This window comes from Ciconia boyciana, chromosome 12, assembly GCF_034638445.1.
Source record: "Ciconia boyciana chromosome 12, ASM3463844v1, whole genome shotgun sequence".
NCBI classification, from domain to species: Eukaryota; Metazoa; Chordata; class Aves; order Ciconiiformes; family Ciconiidae; genus Ciconia; species Ciconia boyciana.
Window position 1 is genome coordinate 7816004 of NC_132945.1, and position 21531 is coordinate 7837534.

Below are 21531 nucleotides of genomic sequence, written 5' to 3' on the forward strand. Positions count from 1 at the left end.
GGAGCGCGGTGGACGAGAGCGGTGACCTGTCCTGGTGGGGTGCAGGACGGGCTGTGGTCCTGGGGTGTCAGTGGCTGAGCAGCGGTGGGGACCCTGGATTGTAGGCTCAGCTTTGCCTTGGTTTTGCTAAATGACCTTATGTGCGCCTCTTCGTTCTCCGTCCTTTTGCTGGGGCAGAGAAGTGAATTTTTGAGGTTCCAGCTGCCTTATTTCCAATGAACAGCACATATTCATAGCTTCCAGCTTCTGAATGCACCAAATATTTGATTTTTTTTTGAGCTAAAAGCTAATTTTTCCCTTTCCTGGTTGCCCCGACAGTGTGCTGGGGAAGAGAAGCGGGTCGGTACGCGCACCGTGGTGGTCGGGCACCGTCCGGTTTTGGAAACAGATGCGTACGTGGCACAGAAGTTCTGCGACAACAGGATCGTATCCTCCAAGGTGAGCTTGCCCCGCTTGTCCGGGTGCATCGTGTACATGTATTCCCTGTTCGTGTATTCACCCTGACTTTATCTGATGGTTGTTTTTGAAAATGAGAAACTGATTTCCTCAAGGATGGATATAAAAGTCCCTTGGCCAGTGGAACAGCCTGGTACATACCTTACACCCCAGCTCTAGTCTCTCTATTAGTCTTTTTTAATTCTTATCAATCCCAGTGGGGGTGCGTACAGGTTTCTTCTAGCTTGGATGAGAGCAAAGCACATGGACACACTGGGTTTGTGGGTTTTTTGGGGTGAGGTTTTTTAAAATGTTCTCTGGCATTCCTGTCGTGAAGAAAGGACAGGTTAAGTGTAATGCAGCACAAGACAACAGAGACTCAGGTTTGCAAAAGGGAGTGGGAATTATTTTATAAATGGACAGAAAAATACGATATCCCCCCCCCCCCTTTTTTTTTTGTTGCATGGTTTTTTCTCTCTTGAGATAGGATGAAAATAACCATGCTCTGTTTATCCCTTTGGATGAAAGGGGAAACATTCATATGGTATTAATGCAGCTTTTGTTTATGGTGGAAAACTGTGATGACACCCGTCTGCCTTCTGCTTAGCTTTTTTCCATGACATTCATGAAGCTATTTAAAAAGATTTGAAGCCAATTCGAGTAAAATATCAAACAAGTGGCATCCCATATTGTCAACACAGCTGGATACTTATTACGTTGCTTAGGATTCATGATGCTCGGCATACAGTTAGGCTTCAGTTTTACTGTACTTGAGCTGTAAAGGTTTTTTTTCCCCTTTCCTTTCTTTTTTATACAGCTTGGATCTTATTTGTTTTCATATCTGAGCTGTCTGAGTTTATATTGGGGAAAAGTTTTTAAGTCTAACCATGTTTAACTCGTGTAGCGTCCCTATTGACGTTTCCCTGGCACACAAGAGGATCCTTCAGAGAGGACACCTTCCCTGGTTTAGTTCCCTCTCTGACAAAATGGTTTGTTAGCGCTAATTTCCATTCTTCCCTGATTTATTTTTGAATGTTGTGTCCTTGCTCTTTTTTCCCATTTATATTTGCTAGGCATGGAGTCTTCTTACCTGACCAGTCTCTTTTTATAATTAAGTGGACATTGGTCTTGAGACTTGGCTGCTTATTATTCTTTGTTTATTCAAGGCAGACTGAAAGATCAGATTTCAGACCTATTATTTTCCATGTTGTTCTTAAATTCCACATGTTTTCCAAAGCAAATGGTTCAGCAGCCTTCTTAAAATGATAATGAAGCACAACCTAACAACAAATTTGTATGGGCAACATGGCTTTTTTTTAACAGAAGAGCAACTCTAAGATGGTGTTTGGAATTTGTTTGGAGAAAAACAAAATCTCTGCAATGTGCATTACCTCTTCATGAAATCATGTCTCTGCAAATGCCTATCTAGAAGTTGTTTGCTGAAACAGATCCTGTTGTTTTTATCATCTTTTACCCTTCACCATCTCCAGCCCCGTGGTTTGGGTTATTTTGACAAAAGAGAAATAGTTGCCGACTTTAAAGCAAACAAAAAAACCCCGTGTAACTGAGAGAGCCCTCCAGCTGTTTAATGAACCAGCAGAGACAGCCGCTGCTGGAAGCTGAAGCAGGAGCTCAGTGGCATTTCGGCATCGCGCTCCTGGTCTGAAAGCGGGGACCTGGACCTTTGCCTGGAGCACGCCAGGGCTGCTCAGACAGCCTGCTGCGGTGCTCCTCGCCGGGTTAAAGGGAAAACTCCTTTCCTATTTTGTGCAGATACTTCCCATTTTGTAGCTGAAATCCCCAGTCAGCCCGGTGCCTTGGTCTGTTTGTGACCCCCCCTCTCTCCCTGCAGTACACCCTCTGGAACTTCCTCCCGAAGAACCTTTTTGAGCAGTTTAGAAGAATTGCCAACTTCTACTTCCTCATCATCTTCCTCGTGCAGGTAAGATCTTTGATGCTGAGGGTGGGTTTTATTTACGTACTCATGGTGAGCACAGCTTGAACAAGAATTGAGGTTCAAAACTGACTCTGGTGCTTATAAGTGGGTTTTATGGTTTGGTGTTTTTGTGGTTTTGTTTTGGTTTTTTGTTTTTTGGGTTTTTTAAATTGGAAGCTGTGTTATAATTCTGGCACACCATCCAGGGCATAATAACAATTAAAATATTTGGGCCTGTCTGAGATTATGTTTGAATGACTGGTGAAACAATTAAAAAACCATCGTAACTCTTTATCTGTTAAGATCAGTCAACCAGTGAAAATAAATTTGATGTTACAGAATTAAGATCTAGTTTTTTGTCATCTTTATTATTTCTGCTGCGTAGCTATGTATTTTCCCAAGTTATATGATATTTGTACATCTTAGTTATAGTGAGTTTCAAGGCGAGCAGAAGAGATAGGCTGTACTCGGTAAAATTCAGAAAATGCATAGCATGCGCTTTGGGAATGTGAAGCTTCAGGAAGCTGCCCTACACAGACAAAACAGCAAATTTTATACATGAACAAACTTCTGCTCTGCTTTGTGGCTTTGGTTAAGGAACAAATCCTGAGCAAACCTGAATAGTCATTTTCCGTTCTGTCAGCCAGGGAGAAAAGCGGGCTGTCCCAAATGCATTGGAGTGAAGGGAGTTTGGGAGAATCACCACAGTGCACTTACTCACCTTTTAGATCCTGTGCTCAGGCCTGGGGCTCAGCAGACAACCTGCTCTAGGGCTGAAAATAGACATCAAAAACTCCACCCCAGCAAATTAAATGGCACCACGCAGCCACTGCAAACAGCCTACTTTCAGATGACTTCTCCAGGGTTTTGGTTGTTCACGGCTGGGCTATCACTATTCTATGCTGCACGTTCAAAAGACGAGTGCCTAAAATGTTTTATCCTTACAGTAAAGAGTTATGGCTTTTAGTCATTTTGGTGGCTGCCGCAGAAACAGGGGATCCCAAGATAATGGCCAAGGGTGGCTCCTCCTGGCAGTGTTACATGAGAGGCCAATTTACCCCGACATCAGCTGGCTCTTCTCCACCACTTGATTTCGCTGGCGTTGCTCCATTTTGTCAGAGTGAATTTGTAATTTGCCTTGAACTGAAGTGATGCCCTGGAGTCGGGATGTCCTTTTTGTGTAGTTGGCCATTTAGTGACATGGTATTACATTTTAACTGTTAACCCTCTGGCCATGAAGAACATGGTATATTCTTGATTATACTTACGAAACTGGTTGCAGTGTAGCTGCTTACCCATTTTAGGCACAGGGGAATGCAGGTGAGAGAAGAGCCTTGCTATTCCTCCTTGTTTTTATTCTGTGACCTGTGATTACCTCTAAAATAAGGAAGCAACCCTCACGCTCCATTAGAGAAAAAACAAATCCAACTGAAAAAAAAACCCAACCTGACAGCACTAATACACTATGGAGTAACTGTCTGCCCTCGGGCGCTTGTTGTCCTGGAGATGTCACTTGCCTTAAAAAAAGCACTTGGGGCAACTCCATTCATTTGAAATAGTCAGGGTTAGACCTTGATAAATGGCATCTATAGCTTAAATGTTGGTGCTTATCTTTAAATTACTTTAAATTAATAGAATTGCTTTACGTGCTGCATTAGGAGCGAAGTATCACGGCGCTTGGGGAATTGCGTGGTGCATCTGCTCTACCTGCTGCTGAAACCCTTTATCAAAATGTCTATTACTCTGAGACTCCAAATTCAGCTCTTGTTTTAGAGAGAGGAAGAGAAAGTACATGCATTAAACATAAAACACCTTTTAGTGCACTACCAGGGATACAAATAGCTTGTTTCTGTGGTTATCTATTGCAACACTCAAAGGAAACTGCGAGTGAACTCCTGGTGGGAGCGGCTGGCCTGGAGTAAGCGTAGTCCTAGTATGTTTGTAGGCAGACCAAGCTGATGGCAGTAAGCTAATTTAGGAGGTGCCAGGAATGAAAAACGTCCCTTTGATTGATGGAGATGACTTCTGGACTGTGGTCTTCAGTCTCCTAGACAATGAGTTAGGAAGAAACTATTAAGTAACAGGAGGATTTTGTCACTTTTAAGTGGATCCAAATTAAGCTGTTGAAGTCCTAAACCAGCTCAAGAATAGTTTCAAAGGAGCCTGCCTTTGATGTTCTGGCGTGTTGCTCGTGTGTCCCTCGGCTTTCCACCAGCTGCAAAGGAGAAGAGCAGTATCCAGCCACGGGATGCGCGGGGAGTACAATCTCCAAATACACAAATGAGTTATTCTGGGGACTTCATCTAATATTTGTGTTCATACATCTATAATACAGCATGTGTATGGACAGAAATCGTATCATTTGTTTAAACAAATACAACTGCATCTTGTCCAGTGCAGAGAACTCTCCCGCTGGGCAGCAGGAGGTCCTCTTCCTTGCCCTTCTCAGCTACAAGCCAAAGTTCCTCTTGTATTTCCAAGGTCTGTCCAATTTTTGCAGGATAACTTTTGGCTGACTGGCCTAAACGTCGATGATGCCACTCCAGTGAGTGTCCATCACACATGCTGTGTGTGATGTGTCCCTGTGACGCTTGGCACCATCCTCGCTCAAGGTTGTTCCTCCAGAGTCTGGTTTCTACCAGACTTTCTGTAAACATTTTACACCCATTTGAGTGAGCCAGGGCTTTGTGTTCCTGGAAATATTTGTTGTGTTTATCTTGGTTTATCCTCATGCTACTTAACTCACACACCGCTTATCTGGCTGCTTCTTGTGGTGTATCTCTTCCACGTCAATATCTTCTGGCTCTTCTCTCTTTGGGTCCAATAGTGCAGGGTAAAATTGCAGTGTACAGCACTTCATAGAGTTAAATATTTCCATGTAGCTTCCTCCTGGCTGATAAGAGCGGTCCTGTCCTTAACACAGCATTTTATGGGCAGCCTAAAACAATAAATATACAGATGCTGCTGTTTGCGAGCGTGCCAGGGAAGCGCAAACAAGCGGAGGGAGACAAAGTCCCTTTGTGGGGACACAAAGCCTTTCTGCTGAGCTTCCCCGTCCCTTTCATCACAGCCCTCACCATCTGCCTCTCGTGCTCCCGTCCTCTCAGAGGACAGCAGGAAAAATGGACAAAATTGTGTGTCCTGGTTTGGAAGGTGGGGCAAGGGCGCAGCTCTTCCTCCTCTTAAGTTATTCCCTCCCAGTTATGAACCTGCCATTCTTACTCTTTGGGCCAAGTCGTGATACAGTCAGAAGAAACAGCAGTTTCCCACAGCCCGAAGGTTTAATTAACGATGAAGGGCCTTGGTCTTTGCTGCGGCACTAGCTCGAGTGCTGCGCTGAACTTGGGAAGAATCCAGCTACCCACCCCAAGGCCCTCGTGTGGTCTCTGTGCTTAAATTATGCTCTTAACTCCAAATTTCAGAGCTTGTTTTACTTAAATATTCATGTTCCATTCTGCAATATATTTCCTAGCTAATTTGGGCTGATGTGTGTTATTTTTAATCTGAGTGTCAGTGGTTTTGAGATGACTGGTAGTGTTCTCCCTCTCATAACCAGTCGTGTTTTAGGGTTCGGATGTGCCCCATCTTCACTACCAAGGAGGAGAAATGGCCCTCCCGTGCCTCAGTGAGAAATGAGGGTGTTTTTCACTTCATGCATTGCTGCTGCCTCTGCCGCGTCCTCCTTCCCCGCCTCAGTCCTCTCCAGCACATCCCGTGGTGGGAGCAGGCTTGTTGGCATCCGCACTTCGAGTAGTTGTGTTTATGTAGCCCATCCTCAGCAGCCCGTTCATCCAGGCTTTTATTTCCCACTAGTGCAAGGTCAAATTTAGGTTTTAAGCTACTTCTGATGGGGTTTTTCCCACCTGAGGACATCCCACGGTCTTCAGGAGGAGGGATTGTAGTCCTTGAGATGGAGGAGAGCACTCCTGGGGACGTCTGTGCCTGTCCTTCTCGTGTGCCCCTTCCTTCCCTCCCTCCTCTGCTGGGCTGTGACTTACCCCCAGTGGGCTGAGCACCCTTTTTCCCCCATTACCAGAGCTTTTGTTTCTTCTGCTGCCTGAAAACCAGTTGTCAGCAGTACATTTTTTCTCTCTGCAGGTGATAGTGGACACCCCGACCAGCCCGGTGACCAGTGGCCTCCCGCTCTTCTTTGTCATCACTGTCACAGCTATCAAACAGGTACAAGTGTCAGTGTGGGGAGAGGAAGATGCTGTTTGGGACGTGTGGTAGAGAAAATAATTAGCATGCATTTGAATATACTCAGAAGTCAGCAAAATGGGCTGGTAGGTTTGGTGAACCCTTCTCAGAAGGTCTGACGTATACCGGTGCTTTTCAAGAGAAGGTTGCATGTTGAATGAGGTTATTGGTGTCTCTCTTGTTTTGGCAATGTAAAACATCTCTATGCGTACTGTCGTAAGCAAGCCGTGAGGGTCAGTAAAGGTTACTGCTGTAGTTCTGGCTTTACTTGAATTTTTCTTCTCTTTTTAGAAATGCTTTCCGAGTCTTTGCCGGATGCAGAGACGTGCTCCAAATATAGCCCGCGCTCTGCTCCCGTGTTGGTAAATGGAAAGAACAGGTTCTGTTTAACCACTCAGCTAGTCCTGAAAATATGTAGTCCTCTTCTTGTGGTGTTAAAAGACCTTTTTCCTCCCATCGTATGCACGTGTGCCATTTAAAATTCCTCTACAGAAGGACTGAATAACAAAAGAAGTTTCTTCTGCAGGGGCCAGAAGGGGAGAGCTAGAGTAAAATCCATCTGCTTCAAATCTGAATGTTTTATTCTTTCAGTAAGGACTGAAGAGGAAGAGTCTTGTCCTGCGTTACCATAGGGAAGAGTCGCAGGGTGCTGAGTGTATTCTTCATATTATCAGCCTGTTCTTGCCAACACTGAGAATAATAGAAACATGTTACAGTAATTTAGCTGCTCGTTGCATTTGCTGCATATAGATTATTTTTGTGTGTTATTTTAATCTGTTCTGAATCTGTCAAATATGCATATGAAGTTTTTAAAATAAATTGATTCAGTCTGAGCTACGCTGGTTGATGTTTTCTCAGGCATGAAGGAGGTCTGAGGACTGCTTAATTTGTTCATTTTTTTAAATCTCTCCCTCTCTCTCTGTCCCCACTCATCCTCTTTCGTTAGTTTACTTGCTTCGTTACGAGTTTGTGTTGCCTGTATTTGTGTGCCTAGGGATACGAGGACTGGCTGAGGCACAGAGCTGACAACGAAGTGAACAAAAGCAATGTCTTCATTGTTGAAAATGCAAAGCAAGTGCAGAAAGAGAGTGAAAAAATCAAGGTAACTGTTAACAGAGAACTCGCGTGCGGTTATCCTTGAAGCCAAGGGGAACACGAGGGTGTGCGGTACGGAGGTGAGGGCAGGGGAGGAGGGATGTACTGCGGTTAGAGCTGCCCCAGCGTGCTCGCTTTCAGATGAGATGCTCAGAGAGCCGTTCCCGGTTAAGGAGTGAAGCTGCCTTTGTTTGATTGCTTTTGAAAAGCTGTCTTGCAAAAGCTGTACCGGGGCTGACAAGTGACAGATCTGTCAGCGTTTTGCACTTCTTCGGGACAGGCAGTCCTCTTCTATTTCCAACTCTCCCAAGGACACCAGGAAAGTACACTAGCTTTGACATTAATTTATCACACCGCGCTTCAGACAAGTACAGAGTCTTTTGCTCCATCAAGATTTAGCAGAGAAATAAATACTAACTGTGCCACCTGGACGCTCTGAGTTGGTGCTGGGCTGGACCAGCCTGTCGGGCTGTGGAGTGATGCTGGGGGACCCGTGCACCTCTTGAACCCTGATTTCCCTTTTAGCCAAGGTGATTTCTCTTAGGCTTTGAGAGAAGCTAAATCCATAACCATCTAACAACAACCGAGAGGGCTTTTCATGTGAACGTTTCCTTTCTTCCAGGTTGGAGACATAGTAGAAGTGAAAGCAGATGAGACCTTCCCCTGTGATTTGATATTTTTGGCCTCGAGCAGCATTGACGGGACCTGTTACGTCACCACAGCGAGTCTCGATGGCGAGTCCAATTTCAAGGTGACGGGGAAGGATGGGGCGACGTTCGGGAGCCGGTGCTCGGGTGTCTGGAGCTGCCACTGAAGCCGGCATTTGCGTGGGGGGGGGGTGCTTAACTGGAGGATGCTCCTGCAGAGCCCATCCCCGTGGCCACGTGGCTGTACTTAACAGCTCTTCCCTCTGTCTGCTCCCGGTGCATCAGCACCAAAGTCCCCTGGGGATTGTTTGTTTTCCGTTTCATCTCCAACAGCCATTTCTGCTGGTGCTGCCCCAAACTGTATTGATATTTATCGATACAGCTTCGCTGCTTTATTGCCCGTTGTGGGAAGTGTGTTAGTGCTTCCCTGCTCCTGCTCCTTGTGAGGTCCGGTCTGTCGGTAAAGCAGTGCTGCAGCTGCTCCAGCTCCCTTTCCAGTACCTGCCAATGCGTCTGTCACTTAACCGAGCTTTTCCAGTGAGATCAGGGACTTTCTCAGGCAGTATGTCTAGATTCATTTGGGGAATTTTTCACCAGTGTGAGAAAAACAACTCTTCAGGTTGTTTGGTTTTTTTCCTCTCCCTTTCCCTGAATCAAGCAGTGAAATTTAATACTCCTCTTGCTCAGGATGAATCTCCTCTTCAGTTTATTTTCTTTCTTTACTCATCCCCCCTCTCTAAACTATGAAAGAAGCAGCAACAACAACAAAATACATATATACATCAGAAGACAGGAACATTTGGTTGCACTTGTGTTTAATAAATATTTATACGGATACTAGCAACTGCAGTAGTAAGACTGGAAGATACTTCAAAATGACATGATTTGTTCCGGCACACTGAAGTCAGTGGGAATACCATTGTCGATCTGATATGTATTGTATGGGGTCTGTGGCTTGTCTCTTTATGGGTGGCTGTTAAATCTGTACTGGAAATCTTGTGTAGGAGCTGATGCAGTGCTGGTGCACCATACTGGTTCCACTAGCGAAGAGGAGTGGAGCTTTGAAGTGGCCTGGGGCTGAAAATAGATAACCAGGTTAAATAGGCAATTGCTTATTTGTGTCAGGTGTATTATATGCATGAGTTCACATAACTTTTGCAGAGTCTTGGCTATTACTAACTTTTGAGTCTGCAAGTGCAATACTGAATTTCTATATCAAGCACTGTGGTGTTTTTTTCCTGGTTTGTGGATTCCTATAGGTGACTGGGAGCTGTCGGCTGTTTCTTGACAAGATGAAGATGAGTTTGAAGGGGAAGGGGGGAATAGAAAAGCAAGTGCTGTTTGGGGAAATAGGTCTAACATTAGGAACCAGGCTTTGCTGCAGAAGGAGGGTGAGGGAAGCACACTCAAGTACACACAAAACCTCATCTGCACCGATACCTGCTGCCTACCTGGTGGGGATTTTTCTGGTATTTGGGGCATGTCACGTCGAGGTATGGGAAAGATGCCTGGTCAAGTGGACCTGGGGCGGAACTATAGAAGAGATTTTGTCAGGACTCTGTCTTTGAACTGCAAATCTTCGGTCATACGTTATCTAAAAGAATGTGTGTTTTCTAAATATGCTAAGGGACCGAGGATGTAAAGACCGTGGAATTGATTAGGAGGCGGCTTTGACATATCACTCGGTAATTGCATGGTGTCCATGGTGACAGGAGCAGCGGATGCAGAGCCCCACACAAGGGTCGGGTTTGGTACTGGGCACTGCAGGAACGGTTTTGAGTTGTGTTTCACAAAGGCTGTGATTTATACCAGAGACGCATGTGGGTTTGTGCGTCCGCTTTCAAGACGAAAAGCCAGGCAGGTTACCAAAACGGCACGAAGATGGGTATTTATAATGTCAGGACTACAGCGTGCGTAACGTAACGGTTCCTCCCGGGATGCACAAGGAGGGGAACGCAAACATAAGGAGTGGAGGAAGCTTTTTAATGAATTTGTTTATGAAGATGGATTAAGGTAGCCTGCCGTGCAGCCCGCCGTGACTTGGAGCTCTGAGTGGCTCCTATAAATAGAGCCTGGAAGGCTGCGAGCGGATCCTTCGTGGGCTTTCCAGTTAATTGTGAGAGATGAACCTTCGCAGCAGCAGCAGCTGCTAAAAATAGCTTGGAGTCTGCCAGCGCTCTGCGTGATCCCTGGGCGCTGGAGCTGGTGTATAATTACCTTCAGGACCTGCAGGCGGGTGGTCCTCAGGAGCCCCTTCGCCTTGGGGGCACCTGCAGCCTCCCCCCACCCCAGTCAGGGCAGCAGCAAGTCCCCAGGGAGAAACCAAAGATGCTCTGCTTTTGGTGCACGCCTTACTGAACAGATATCCAGCAGCTCTTTCCCGCTACGGTTTCTCTTACGCTTGCAATGACTTCAGTCTTTAGCTGAGAGATGCTTCAGCTGTTTTATGGGAGCAGGGTGAGGGCTCGGGTGAGCGGCCGGAGCTGGCGAGCCTTTGCGTGGTGGTATTTTAAGTAACGGGGTAAAACATGGGCTGTGTTGCTGGGGGCTCGTGGTGACGCTGCTTCTGCTTCTCTGCCCAGACTCACTACGCGGTGCGGGATACCACTGTGCTCTGTACGGACGAAGCCATCGATGCCCTCACCGCCACGATCGAGTGTGAACAGCCACAGCCTGACCTCTACAAGTGAGTCCGCCCCTCCTGCCCTGCCGTGCCTGATGCCATCTCCCTGCAGACACCTGCGCACCATCGGTTAGGGGATCGAACAAGTTACAGTTCAGCAAAGCGAAGGGCGTTTTCTTTTCATCGGAGACCTAAAGGTTTCTGAGGCAGCAGCAAGCTGCCAGGCTTTCTTCCATACGAGGATGGCAAAGTCGACACCAGACTTCTTCAGGGCTCAGTTTCTTTGCAGCAAAACCTCCCCGGTGAAACGCGTGTCATGGTGTAATGAGCTATTTTTTGTCAGCTCAGCTGTAGTAATGGTCTGTGTGCCTACTCTTAGGCCACTCTACCTTCTGAGTAAAATGCATTGGGCTGAACGACTTCCAGGAGTAAGCGGTCTTTGTGGTTGAATCCCTTGAAGGAGGTTTGCTGGGGCCTGTTGTACTCTGCAGTGGGGACGGGCTGGGGTGCGTAGGCATGGCCAGGCATTGCTGCTCTGCTGGTGGGTGGCAGCTGGGGCACTCCGGCTGTGGGGAGTGTGTGGTTTCCGTCTGTCCCGAGCGCAGCAACCCCTCTGAAGCGTTCAACTCTCAAATGCACTCATTGATGTGTTTGTTTCCATCTCCTGTCAATGACTCTTTTTAGTATGTCTGTAGTAACTCTTTATAAGGTTAACGTGTTTGTAATACAAGTTTCTCTCACTTTCATTGCAGATTTGTTGGAAGAATTATCATCTACAGAAGCAACCAAGAGCCCATAGCCAGGTTGGTCTTGCAGCCACCTTGCTGGCCCTCCTCAAAGAGGTTGGGCATCTACATCAGATTTCAAGGATCTGAACTTGTGCTGCCATCATTAGGAAATGGTTGTTTACCTTTAACCATTCCAAATATTTCATTATGAAGGGAGGCCTGTAGTTAACCTCTCCACTTACACTCTTCTGCCATCCGGTGATGCGTTTGAGCCCCTCTTGGGGAAGCAGTGCAGGACTACCCAGTCATGTCCTCCCCTGCTGATGGGGAACAAATTTACCAGGCAATTACAAAAAAATTGTTATTTGAGGGAAAGTGGAAACTTAAATATCAATCAGAGTGTTTCGGGGGGAAAAAATGAGCAAATAATGCTTATAAGTCATCAAAACCAGATGGCTGTCACTGGAGCAGTGCTGGCCACGTTTCATGCTGTGGTGGATCTGCCCGGACCTTAGAAGCAACAGCGGGTCATGGGTGGAGGTTTCAAAGAGAAATGAAAACACAGATGGGAGCAAAATAAGCCATTGGCTTTGATGGTGCCATTGATCGACTGTGCTGAAATGGACAGGTTTTCGATGCTTTTAAAATCAGATTTTTATATAAGTACTAGAACATATTAGATCTGAACATTTTGCACTTATTCCTCAAAAGCCTTACTGATAATCCCCCATTAAATTTGGAACTTTGAGCACCAAAAATATTCTGTGTAAGATGAAATGGAAATATAAGTATGTAAAGAGAAAAACTCAAGCAATGCCTAATTTAACATACAAATCAAGTATAATTGGATCTAAAGAATATCTGTTTAGCTTTGTAATCTATCTCTGGGTCTAAATTGTGAAGAAGTTTGAATGTTCTTTGAGTGATGTAATGTTATAACTTCCTTTACGTTTAGGTCTTTGGGTCCTGAAAACCTGTTGCTGAAAGGTGCTACCCTCAAAAATACCAAGAAGATTTATGGTGAACAGTTTTTTAAAATTTATTTATTTATTTAAATAGTTCTGATAAAGAATGGCAAATGTAGATGCTCATCACTAAATCCCGAGAGGGAAAATACTTCTCTACTGTCTGTCTGCCAGGGCTTTACATTTGCATTCAGTATGCAAGCTGATTGTAAAGTTTACAGGGTGAAATTAGGAGATGCTGGCTGTATCTGTAGTGCTGCCAAGCTGTGCAGGTTGTGTTAATACACCTGAGCAAGCTTTTCTTTTTGCTTGAGATACAAAGAGCAGGGAGTTGTTCCCAAATCCTTTGCTGAAAATGTGTGCTAGGATCACAGTCCCAGCCACTAGTGATGGAGGGTGATGGCTGTTACAGAAGACTGCTGTTTTTTCTGACTGTATGTGATCCATAGGCTCCTGCTCAGCGCTCTGGGATGCATGCAATTACATTGCTTAGCAGCCTTGGAGATTTCTGTAGTTGAATAGTCCTTGGGTGATGCCTCTTTCTTCAACTGGGATTCGAGTTTCACGTAAACACCAATGCCCTTTATGGCTACGTGCAAGCTGGGTCCCTCCGGGGCTGCAAGTCCCTTATGAGCCCTGCTTTAATACCCTGTAGGAGTTGCAGTCTATACTGGAATGGAAACGAAAATGGCTTTGAACTACCAAGGGAAATCTCAGAAACGGTCTGCTGTAGAAAAGTGAGTATTTATAGTCAGCAAAAATGCGGTAAAAGCTGTTGGGTTGGTTTTTTTCATGAAATAATCCCCTAATCTGCTGCCTTTTGTTTCAGATGCTCTCTGATTGCATAGAAAATCTGTATATTTGATTAAGCATATCTCTCAAGAAGCTGCATCATTTAGTAGCTTTTTTATTTAAAAACAAAATTAAGAAATGTTAAAATATATGAACTGACCCTGCATATCAGCACTGTCAAAAGCACTTTTCTGTAATTCCCTTCTTAAAAGTAAGGAAGTCTTGTTCCTGCTTATTTGCATGATTTTTCTATATAAAAATAGCTGCAAGAATTTAAAAAAGAAACCTATTTTTCAGATCTATCAACGCTTTCTTGATAGTGTATTTGTGCATCCTATTGAGCAAGGCTACTGTGTGCACGACTCTGAAATATGTCTGGCAGAGTAATCCATTTAATGATGAGCCTTGGTACAACGAAAAGACTAAAAAAGAGAGAGAGACGTTCAAGGTAAGTGGATCTGTATTTCAGCACCTCCTCCAGCTTTATTTATTCTGACAGTTTTATTTAATCTGATAATGTCTTGTGCCAGCCCTCTGAGTCCTGTTTGCTTGCTGGAAGTGCTGTTGTTTTCTTCAGGCTCTCCTGCTGTTTGCCTTTCTTTCCTGCCTCTCTCGTGCTTGTGCACGGTGATGCTTGCGTGGAGCAGGGCAAAGCATAAATAAATATTATATATTATATAAAAGCAGCAGCCAATTTAACCTGGATCCTTATCTTTCATTTCAACTTGATCTCTCTTTCAGCTTTTAGTAGGTAAACTTACATTGCTCCTTGTTTCTAGTTCGTTGAGATCAGAATGAGCCTGTAGCTCTATATTCTACAGAGCGTTATATTCTTAAGAGGAATATACTTGAATAAAACATTGATTTGGCCGCTATGAAGCAGTGAGAGATACTCTTGTATTATACCCTCGTAGACCTGCAGAAGGCAATGCGATTTTCTGCACTGAAGGAAAATGGAATTTGGCCCAGTATCTTAGCTGTATTCATTTTCAGGTTGTTTTTGTCTATTTAACCTTAGGAGAAAAGCCATCTAAAACCCCTGAGGTGTTGCTGTAAACTGCCCCTGAGTTATGCCTGATGGGCACAGACTGCATCATCTCCTCTTTCCATTGCAGGTCTTGCGGATGTTCACGGACTTCTTGTCATTTATGGTCCTCTTCAATTTTATTATCCCGGTCTCCATGTATGTTACAGTAGAGATGCAGAAGTTCTTGGGTTCCTTCTTCATCTCTTGGGACAAGGAGATGTACGACGAAGAAATAAAAGAAGGGGCGTTGGTGAACACCTCGGACCTGAACGAAGAGCTTGGGCAGGTCAGAACATGCTCTGTTTGCATCTGCTTGGATGAAAATGTGGATGAAAATGTCCTTCCCCATAGGAACCCTTGTTGTGGCAGTCCCTCACGGTCCCCTCAGGGCAGAGCTTCAGCCGGTTTGGTGGCACTTTCCATTTAATGTGATTCTACTCGCTCTGTGAAATGGATAAGGCTATAAATAGTGCATGAAAGAGCAGGAATTGGGTCGTTGCAATTGTTTCCATATTGGGGAATATCAGGCGCAGCGCTCTGCATGTCAGGGTGGTTTGCTTTCACTGCTTCAATTAAAAATTAAAAATCCTCTGTCTCTTCGAGGATTAACAAAAATGTCTGCCCAGTCATCTCGCTGGGCATGCGGTGCACATGCAGCCACGCTGCTGCTGGCTTTGCTGGGGCAATTAGATAGCTCAGGCTTCCCTTTCTTATCTACGTCAGGAGAGACTGAGTGTGGGGTATGAGTAGTGCCTTCTGCTTTTTATTTTGCTTGGAAAAAAAATTAATCCGTTTGGAGTAGCAATTATCTAATTTAAATACAGCACCAAAACGAAGATACCCCAAAGGAGGCAGCAGAGCTGTGGCAGCAGCTATATAAGCGCTAGGAGCCATAGCAAAGGACCCAATAAAGAGGATGAGGGGAAAACGAAGAGCCTGGAAACAGATTTTAAGTCTTCAGGAGCTGCCTTCTGCCACCTGTGCAAAACCACGGAAAAACAAAGGAGCTGCTCTGAGGAGCAAAGTAGTAAAACGACACAGTGGTGTAACTCCTGTGGGGCACCTGCGTCTTTTGGGGATCCAGGTTAGGATAGCAGCAAAGTACTCATCGGCATTGCCACAGATGCACTACAATGCCCCAGCCCTTTCGGTTTTGAGGGGCTCCTTCCCCGGCTCATGGGGCTGGGGGTGCAGCGAGGCAGCCTGCCTGCTTGCTTCTAGGTGGAGTATGTCTTCACGGACAAAACCGGGACCCTGACGGAGAACAGCATGGAGTTCATCGAGTGCTGCATAGACGGGCACAAGTACAAAGACTGCATTTCGGAGGTGGATGGCTTCTCTCAGACTGATGGACCCCTAAAATATGGCAAAGCGGAAAAGGTAAGAAATCTGCATGTTGATGACTGTTAGGGTTTTGTGGCCAGCTCCTGGCTGGGTAAATACAGCAGAAGCTTGGGGGGGGGGGGGGGGTGTTTTTGTTTTAAAACATGCTTTCACAAAAATCACAGCCAAGTGCTGTGAGGTGGGCTCGGTGCACGGCATTAAGCTGGTAACGAGCCCTCCCTCACTCTTGCCTAGAGCCGCGAGGAGCTGTTCCTGCGAGCCCTCTGCCTGTGCCACACCGTTCAGATCAAGGAAGCAGACCAGGTGGATGGGCTGATAGGACATCCAGAACGCAAATACACCTATATCTCCTCTTCCCCAGACGAAATTGCTTTGGTGAAAGGTGCAGAAAAGTAAGAATACGAAGATGTTGGGGTTTTAATTCCCTCTCTCCTGGTGGGAGGGAGGTGAGGGTTATCTGAAAGGTGGTAGACCCTTTCCCTGGTCAAGACTGCATCTGTCTCTGGGAAGCATGTTGTGATACCAACACTGGGCCTGACCTGCAGCCCTGAGAAGCCACGCGAGCCTGTGGGTTTAAATGAGCTCTCCGTAAAAGGGGATGCTCTGCAAAGGGTCTTCCCTGAGCAGCTTCTCGGGAGGCCGTGGTTTGCATTCACTGCTGAGAGCAGCCCCAAGGTGCTGCAGTGCCCGGCTGGGGCAGAGGCTCCTTTGCTGGAGCCCCCATGGCCATGGGTTTTAATCCCCAAGAAATGGAGACCAGTTACCTTGTGCATATTGCAGCCAAATTGCTTCCTTGGCATGCAGTGACAAAATAATAGGATGGGTTACTTTTATCGAATCCACATTTGAATCCTGCCAGAGATGCTCAAGCCCAGGTTGGATGGGGCTTTGAACAACCTGATCTAGTGGAAGGTATCCCTGGTCATGGCAGGGGAGTTGAACTAGGTGATCTTTTAATAGATCCCCTCCAATCCAAACCATTCTATGATTCTATGCTATTGCCAGCCCCTAGGTTTTAGACGGAGGCTGTTGCAGCTGTATATACTTGTTCATGGCTTGTAAATCTGCCAGAGACCCAGGGACTGCTTCCAGAGGCTCTTGGTGTCTGTGCGCTGTGGTGCCCAGCTCTCCAGGTCATGGGAGCAGTGCCAGAACATCGTAGCAGGCTCTGCATGGAGCAAGCAAACATCTAGCCAGGCTTTTTAGCTCGGGCTCGCTAACTCCTTTGCTCTCCTCTGCAGTACAGAAGGTGAAACGAGAACGTTGTTAACGTATAATACATGCCAATGGGTGTTTTCAATGTTGTTCTGTCCTTTTGTTTATTGACAGGTATGGTTTCACTTTTCTAGGACTTGAAAATGATTTCATGAAAATACGAAACCAAACGAACGAAACTGAAATGTAAGTGCTGCAGGGGCTGCTGAGGAACAAGGCCTGTAGTGCCACACCAGCTCCCGCCTGGCTTAATCGAGTTTGGTCAAGGTGGCCACCCAGGGAAGGTCAAAGCTGTTCCACGAGGGCTGTCGGACCGTGCTGACCTGCCCAAAAACTCCTGTCCTTTTTACAAAGCATGGCACAGCAAGGTGCAGGCTGGAAGGCTTGCTTGCAAAAGTCTGCTGGCAATTTTAGTGACGTCTAAATTCAAGTTCCTTGCATATATCCTTCCTCCATGCCTGGCTGTGCAGATGGCTCCCGGGATTCACGGGGTGGTTGCTGACCTTACGGACAGTGTCTGGGCCTCGTGGTGGGATACTCTAAGCCTAAACTGTGTGATATGGCTCCCTTCTCTGTAACTTTTTTCCCCTCCCAGGCTGAAAATAATTACAGAAATAGATTTTACACTGCTAACAGCTCGTGGGACGTCTGAGAATCACTGACCTAATCCCAGCACTCCCCAAGAATTTGCTTTCACAAGCAAGTTTCACTTCTTACTCGCCTTATAGGGAAACTTCTTATTTCACTGCCAGAGCCGATGTCGCTGCCTGCTGAGCCGCTGCCCAGCCTGGGGGCTCGGTGCATGGGTAGGCAGTGCAGGGAGCACAGTCCCAAGCTGTAACCCAAAGCTTTGCTGTCTGGTGGGAGGTCTCGTGTGTGCACCCACACCCTCAGTCCCATGCTCAAAGCAGCACTGGAGGTTTTTTTACTCCATTTTCTTGTGCAGTAGCTGTAAAAAGTACATTGTCCAGCGGGTGCTGCCACTTGTAGGGTGTATTGATTTCTGCAGCTCGTTGTTAGTGATTTTCTGTCTTAAATAGCTATTTTTCTTTTACTGAGTTGAAGCTCTTTTTTTTTTTTTTTTTTTTTTTTTTTTTAAGGTACCAACTTCTCCATGTGTTGAACTTTGATCCTGTCCGTCGTCGTATGAGTGTCATCGTGAGAACCACCACAGGTACAGTTAAAACACATTTCTGTACTCTGTGTGCACATGTACACAAATATAAAGCACATCCTCTTTATTCCTGTACTGAGTGTGCATAATGCCATGTGCTATAACCCAGAGAGGCTAAGCTGTTAGGTTTTCTAAGCTGGTCTAATTAAATTCTGTACTGGGTCTGGTTGGGATAGAGTTCATTTTCTCCATAGCAGCCGTTGGGGGCCAGCAGCAGATAAGAGGAGGGACAGGGATGGAGACAGTGACCCATGGAGAACTCCCTGCTTGTCTCATTCCAGCCTGGAGGTACAACTACGGGGGGAGATCTGACCTTCCCCTGAGCGGGATGGGTTTTCATGGCGATAGCAGGGGATTCAGAGGTCACCATCCTTCTCAAATGTCAGTCCCGTGAGGTATGGGATGCTGGTTTTACTCTCCTCCAAAAGGTTGCCAAGGTTTCTAAGTAGGAAAAAATCAGCTGCTTTGTCCAGCCTGTTGCAGAAAGCTTGCTCAGAGGCAGGTAGGGACCCCCCCATGCCCCAGCTGAGGTCAGACGAGGTTTTGCACAGGTTAGCGTGAGGCCGCTTTTGGTAGGCAACCGGGCTTCTAGCAGTTCCTTCGTTAGTCCTGCCAGATTTTCTCCCGCTGCATCATTTGCTGGCTGTTGAATCTGTTAAGTCTTTCTATGGCTTGTGAATGCTATAAACTATTTATAATTTGCTTTTAGGAAAGTTGCTTCTCTTCTGTAAAGGAGCAGACTCGTCTATATTTCCAAGGGTGCAGCAAGAAGAAATCCAACAAACAAAGGTCCATGTGGACCGCAACGCTATGGTGAGCGCGCGGCTGGAATTTGGCTGGCTCCTGGTGTCAGGAAAGCCTTATTCCAAAAATAGGGATGTGACCTTGCTTTGGAGGGAAGTGTTGAAAATCTGAGAGTCACTTCACGTTGTTTTGAAGCCAGGCTTCTTTCCTTTTCTGTTTCTTTGGCTTCCAATGTTTATTTGACTTTTGATATACTTATATGGTCTCCATCGCAGTTGTGTCCGAGCATCTCCCAAGCAAGTTAAAAATAGAAGTAACAATAGCAGGCTGTTTTCTCCGGTGGGAGAAATGCCTGGTCCCTGTCATGGGGACACCCGGTCCCCGCTCTCCCTGCTGGGTGCATGCTCTTGCCTCTGGTCCTTCTTTCTCAGTTTTCATCTGCCATATTACGTGGCACGTAATAAGCATAACTACAGTTACTCTGATGGGAAGAAGTTACTGCATAAACACAGAGAAATTGGTCTTTTGACTCAAGACAACAAATTGTCATTGCCGTCAGGGCGAGTACTGACAGAAAGCACTGATGGTGGAGAAAAGCACTAACCCTAAAATGAGGAGCTGTAGAAAATCTGGTTTTAGGGCACTTGTCCACTTTATTTTCTTTCCTTCCCCCTGCCAGGATGGCTACCGAACACTCTGCGTGGCATTCAAAGAACTAACTCAGAAGGAGTATGACAAAATTGACAGGCAACTTAATGAAGCGAAGATGGCTCTGCAGGACAGGGAGGAAAAGATGGCGAAGGTTTTTGAAGACACAGAAGCAGACATGCACTTGATTGGGGCTACTGCCGTAGAAGACAGGTAAAAAGGTGACCACCACTGCTGCGGTACCTGCAGTTTCTCCCCAGCGTTGCATCGTGGCCCTGACTCGCTGCGGTGGAACTGAGGAGCCAGGCAGATGCTGCGAGTGTCCAGAGCAATTAATTACTCCGTGGCACAACCCATTACACAGTGCCCTAGTTGCTAAAATTGGCTGGTGTCGTAGGAATTAGGATTTATTAATGAAACTACAGAAGTACTCGCACTTCTAGAGAGTGAATGGAGTGTTAATTTGCACGCAGTGTTAATTTGCACATCAAAACAAATTCAGTTTCGCATGCAGTAATAGTAACTGCATGTGTAAATTAAACTCTTACTCTTGGCTCTTAGGTCTCACAGTCTAAAGCAGCGATTTTTTTTTTTTTTTTAATGGGAAAAATCAATTAACTTCTCTTGAGCTGGTATTTCCTACCTGCAAAATAAGGGTTATATGTGGATTAAATGTGGGCCAACCTGAGAATTGATGTTTTGCTTCTGCTTGCAGGCTGCAGGAGCAGTCAGCAGAGACGATCGAAGCTCTGCACGCAGCTGGCATGAAGGTTTGGGTGCTGACGGGAGACAAAATGGAAACTGCCAAGTCCACCTGCTACGCCTGCAGGCTCTTCCAGACCAGCACCGAGCTGCTGGAGCTGACGGCGAAAACGGTGGGCGAGAGTGAAAGAAAGGAGGATCGGCTCCATGAGCTGCTGATGGAGTACCATAAAAAGCTGATTCAGGATATTCCCAAAAACCGGGGAGGCCTGAAGAGGTAAGTGAGCAAGAGGACCCAGCCCGAGCGCATTTCAGCTGCAGATGCAAAGTTTATAGAGAATTAGGACCATGTTGTGGCCTTGGGGAGTTGCTGCTTGCAGACACTGTGGCTGGCTCCTTCACTTTGCTCATCGTCTCTAGTATTAGTTGGTTTTGAGCTTTATTACACAGTTCCCTTAGTGAAGGGCACGTGTTAAATCCAAGCTTTTTAAGATTGCTAAGCCCCCCAAAAGGGACGGGAAGAAGATTAATACAAAACCAATTTCTTTTCCACTAAGATGGTACAAGCAGCTAGATTGTCTTCTTAAAATCTGATTTTATTTCAAATGTGTTCCTCATTGTGTTGCAGAAGCTGGACGTTGTGTCAAGAATACGGCCTGATTATAGATGGTTCCACGCTGTCACTGATACTCAACCCTTCTCAGGACTCCAGTTCTAGTAATTACAAAAACATATTTCTACAAATCTGCTTGAAGTGTACTGCAGTCCTCTGCTGTCGGATGGCTCCTTTGCAGAAAGCACAGGTATTTGCTGTACTTTTAACCATCTGAAGCACACCGTTAGGTGATGTGATGCACTTTTAATCCATCGGCTGGGACTTGACCTGATCGTCTTAATCGGCTAGGACTTCTCCAGGCTATGTATAAGCCTCGTCTGTGCTTCAGAGCGTGATGGAAACACACCAGTCTTTCAAATCTGAATGTAAAACCTTTGTTTAATATGCTCGCAGGAAGCCACAAACCCAAGCCAATTAGAAATAAACAAAACCCCCTGTTTGTTCTTTTTTCCTTTCCAAATTTGTCACGTGGAGTCCATGACTTCCTCACGCCAGCTGATGGTGTCCAAGCCTGATAAGCGGCGTGTTTCTGCCCCTCTTCCATGGGAGGGTTTCCTGCCCCCTGAAACGCGTGAGGGGTCCCGTCTTTGGGAGAGCGGGGTCTGGCAGAAGGGACGGGCGGGGTGCTGCTGCCTGGGATTTG

At 46.0% G+C, this 21531-nt stretch overlaps 1 protein-coding gene across 5 annotated transcripts in view; it reads left to right on the forward strand.

Annotated features, from left to right (window-relative positions):
- Positions 1 to 21531, forward strand: part of ATP11C (ATPase phospholipid transporting 11C (ATP11C blood group)) — a 58890-nt gene that overhangs the window by 18692 nt on the left and 18667 nt on the right. For 4 of the 5 annotated variants that reach the window (XM_072877501.1, XM_072877504.1, XM_072877502.1 and 1 more), the window contains exons 2-20: positions 319 to 438; positions 2288 to 2377; positions 6470 to 6550; positions 7563 to 7670; positions 8286 to 8414; positions 10893 to 10996; positions 11686 to 11736; positions 12617 to 12681; positions 13282 to 13363; positions 13716 to 13866; positions 14534 to 14731; positions 15667 to 15825; positions 16024 to 16181; positions 17119 to 17190; positions 18105 to 18178; positions 18888 to 18991; positions 19602 to 19783; positions 20286 to 20549; positions 20901 to 21075. In XM_072877501.1, the coding sequence (XP_072733602.1) occupies positions 319 to 438; positions 2288 to 2377; positions 6470 to 6550; positions 7563 to 7670; positions 8286 to 8414; positions 10893 to 10996; positions 11686 to 11736; positions 12617 to 12681; positions 13282 to 13363; positions 13716 to 13866; positions 14534 to 14731; positions 15667 to 15825; positions 16024 to 16181; positions 17119 to 17190; positions 18105 to 18178; positions 18888 to 18991; positions 19602 to 19783; positions 20286 to 20549; positions 20901 to 21075 (2367 nt within the window). Of the gene's footprint in view, positions 1 to 318; positions 439 to 2287; positions 2378 to 6469; positions 6551 to 7562; positions 7671 to 8285; positions 8415 to 10892; positions 10997 to 11685; positions 11737 to 12616; positions 12682 to 13281; positions 13364 to 13715; positions 13867 to 14533; positions 14732 to 15666; positions 15826 to 16023; positions 16182 to 17118; positions 17191 to 18104; positions 18179 to 18887; positions 18992 to 19601; positions 19784 to 20285; positions 20550 to 20900; positions 21076 to 21531 lie in introns of those variants that run through there. The other variant, XM_072877505.1, reaches the window with a different exon arrangement.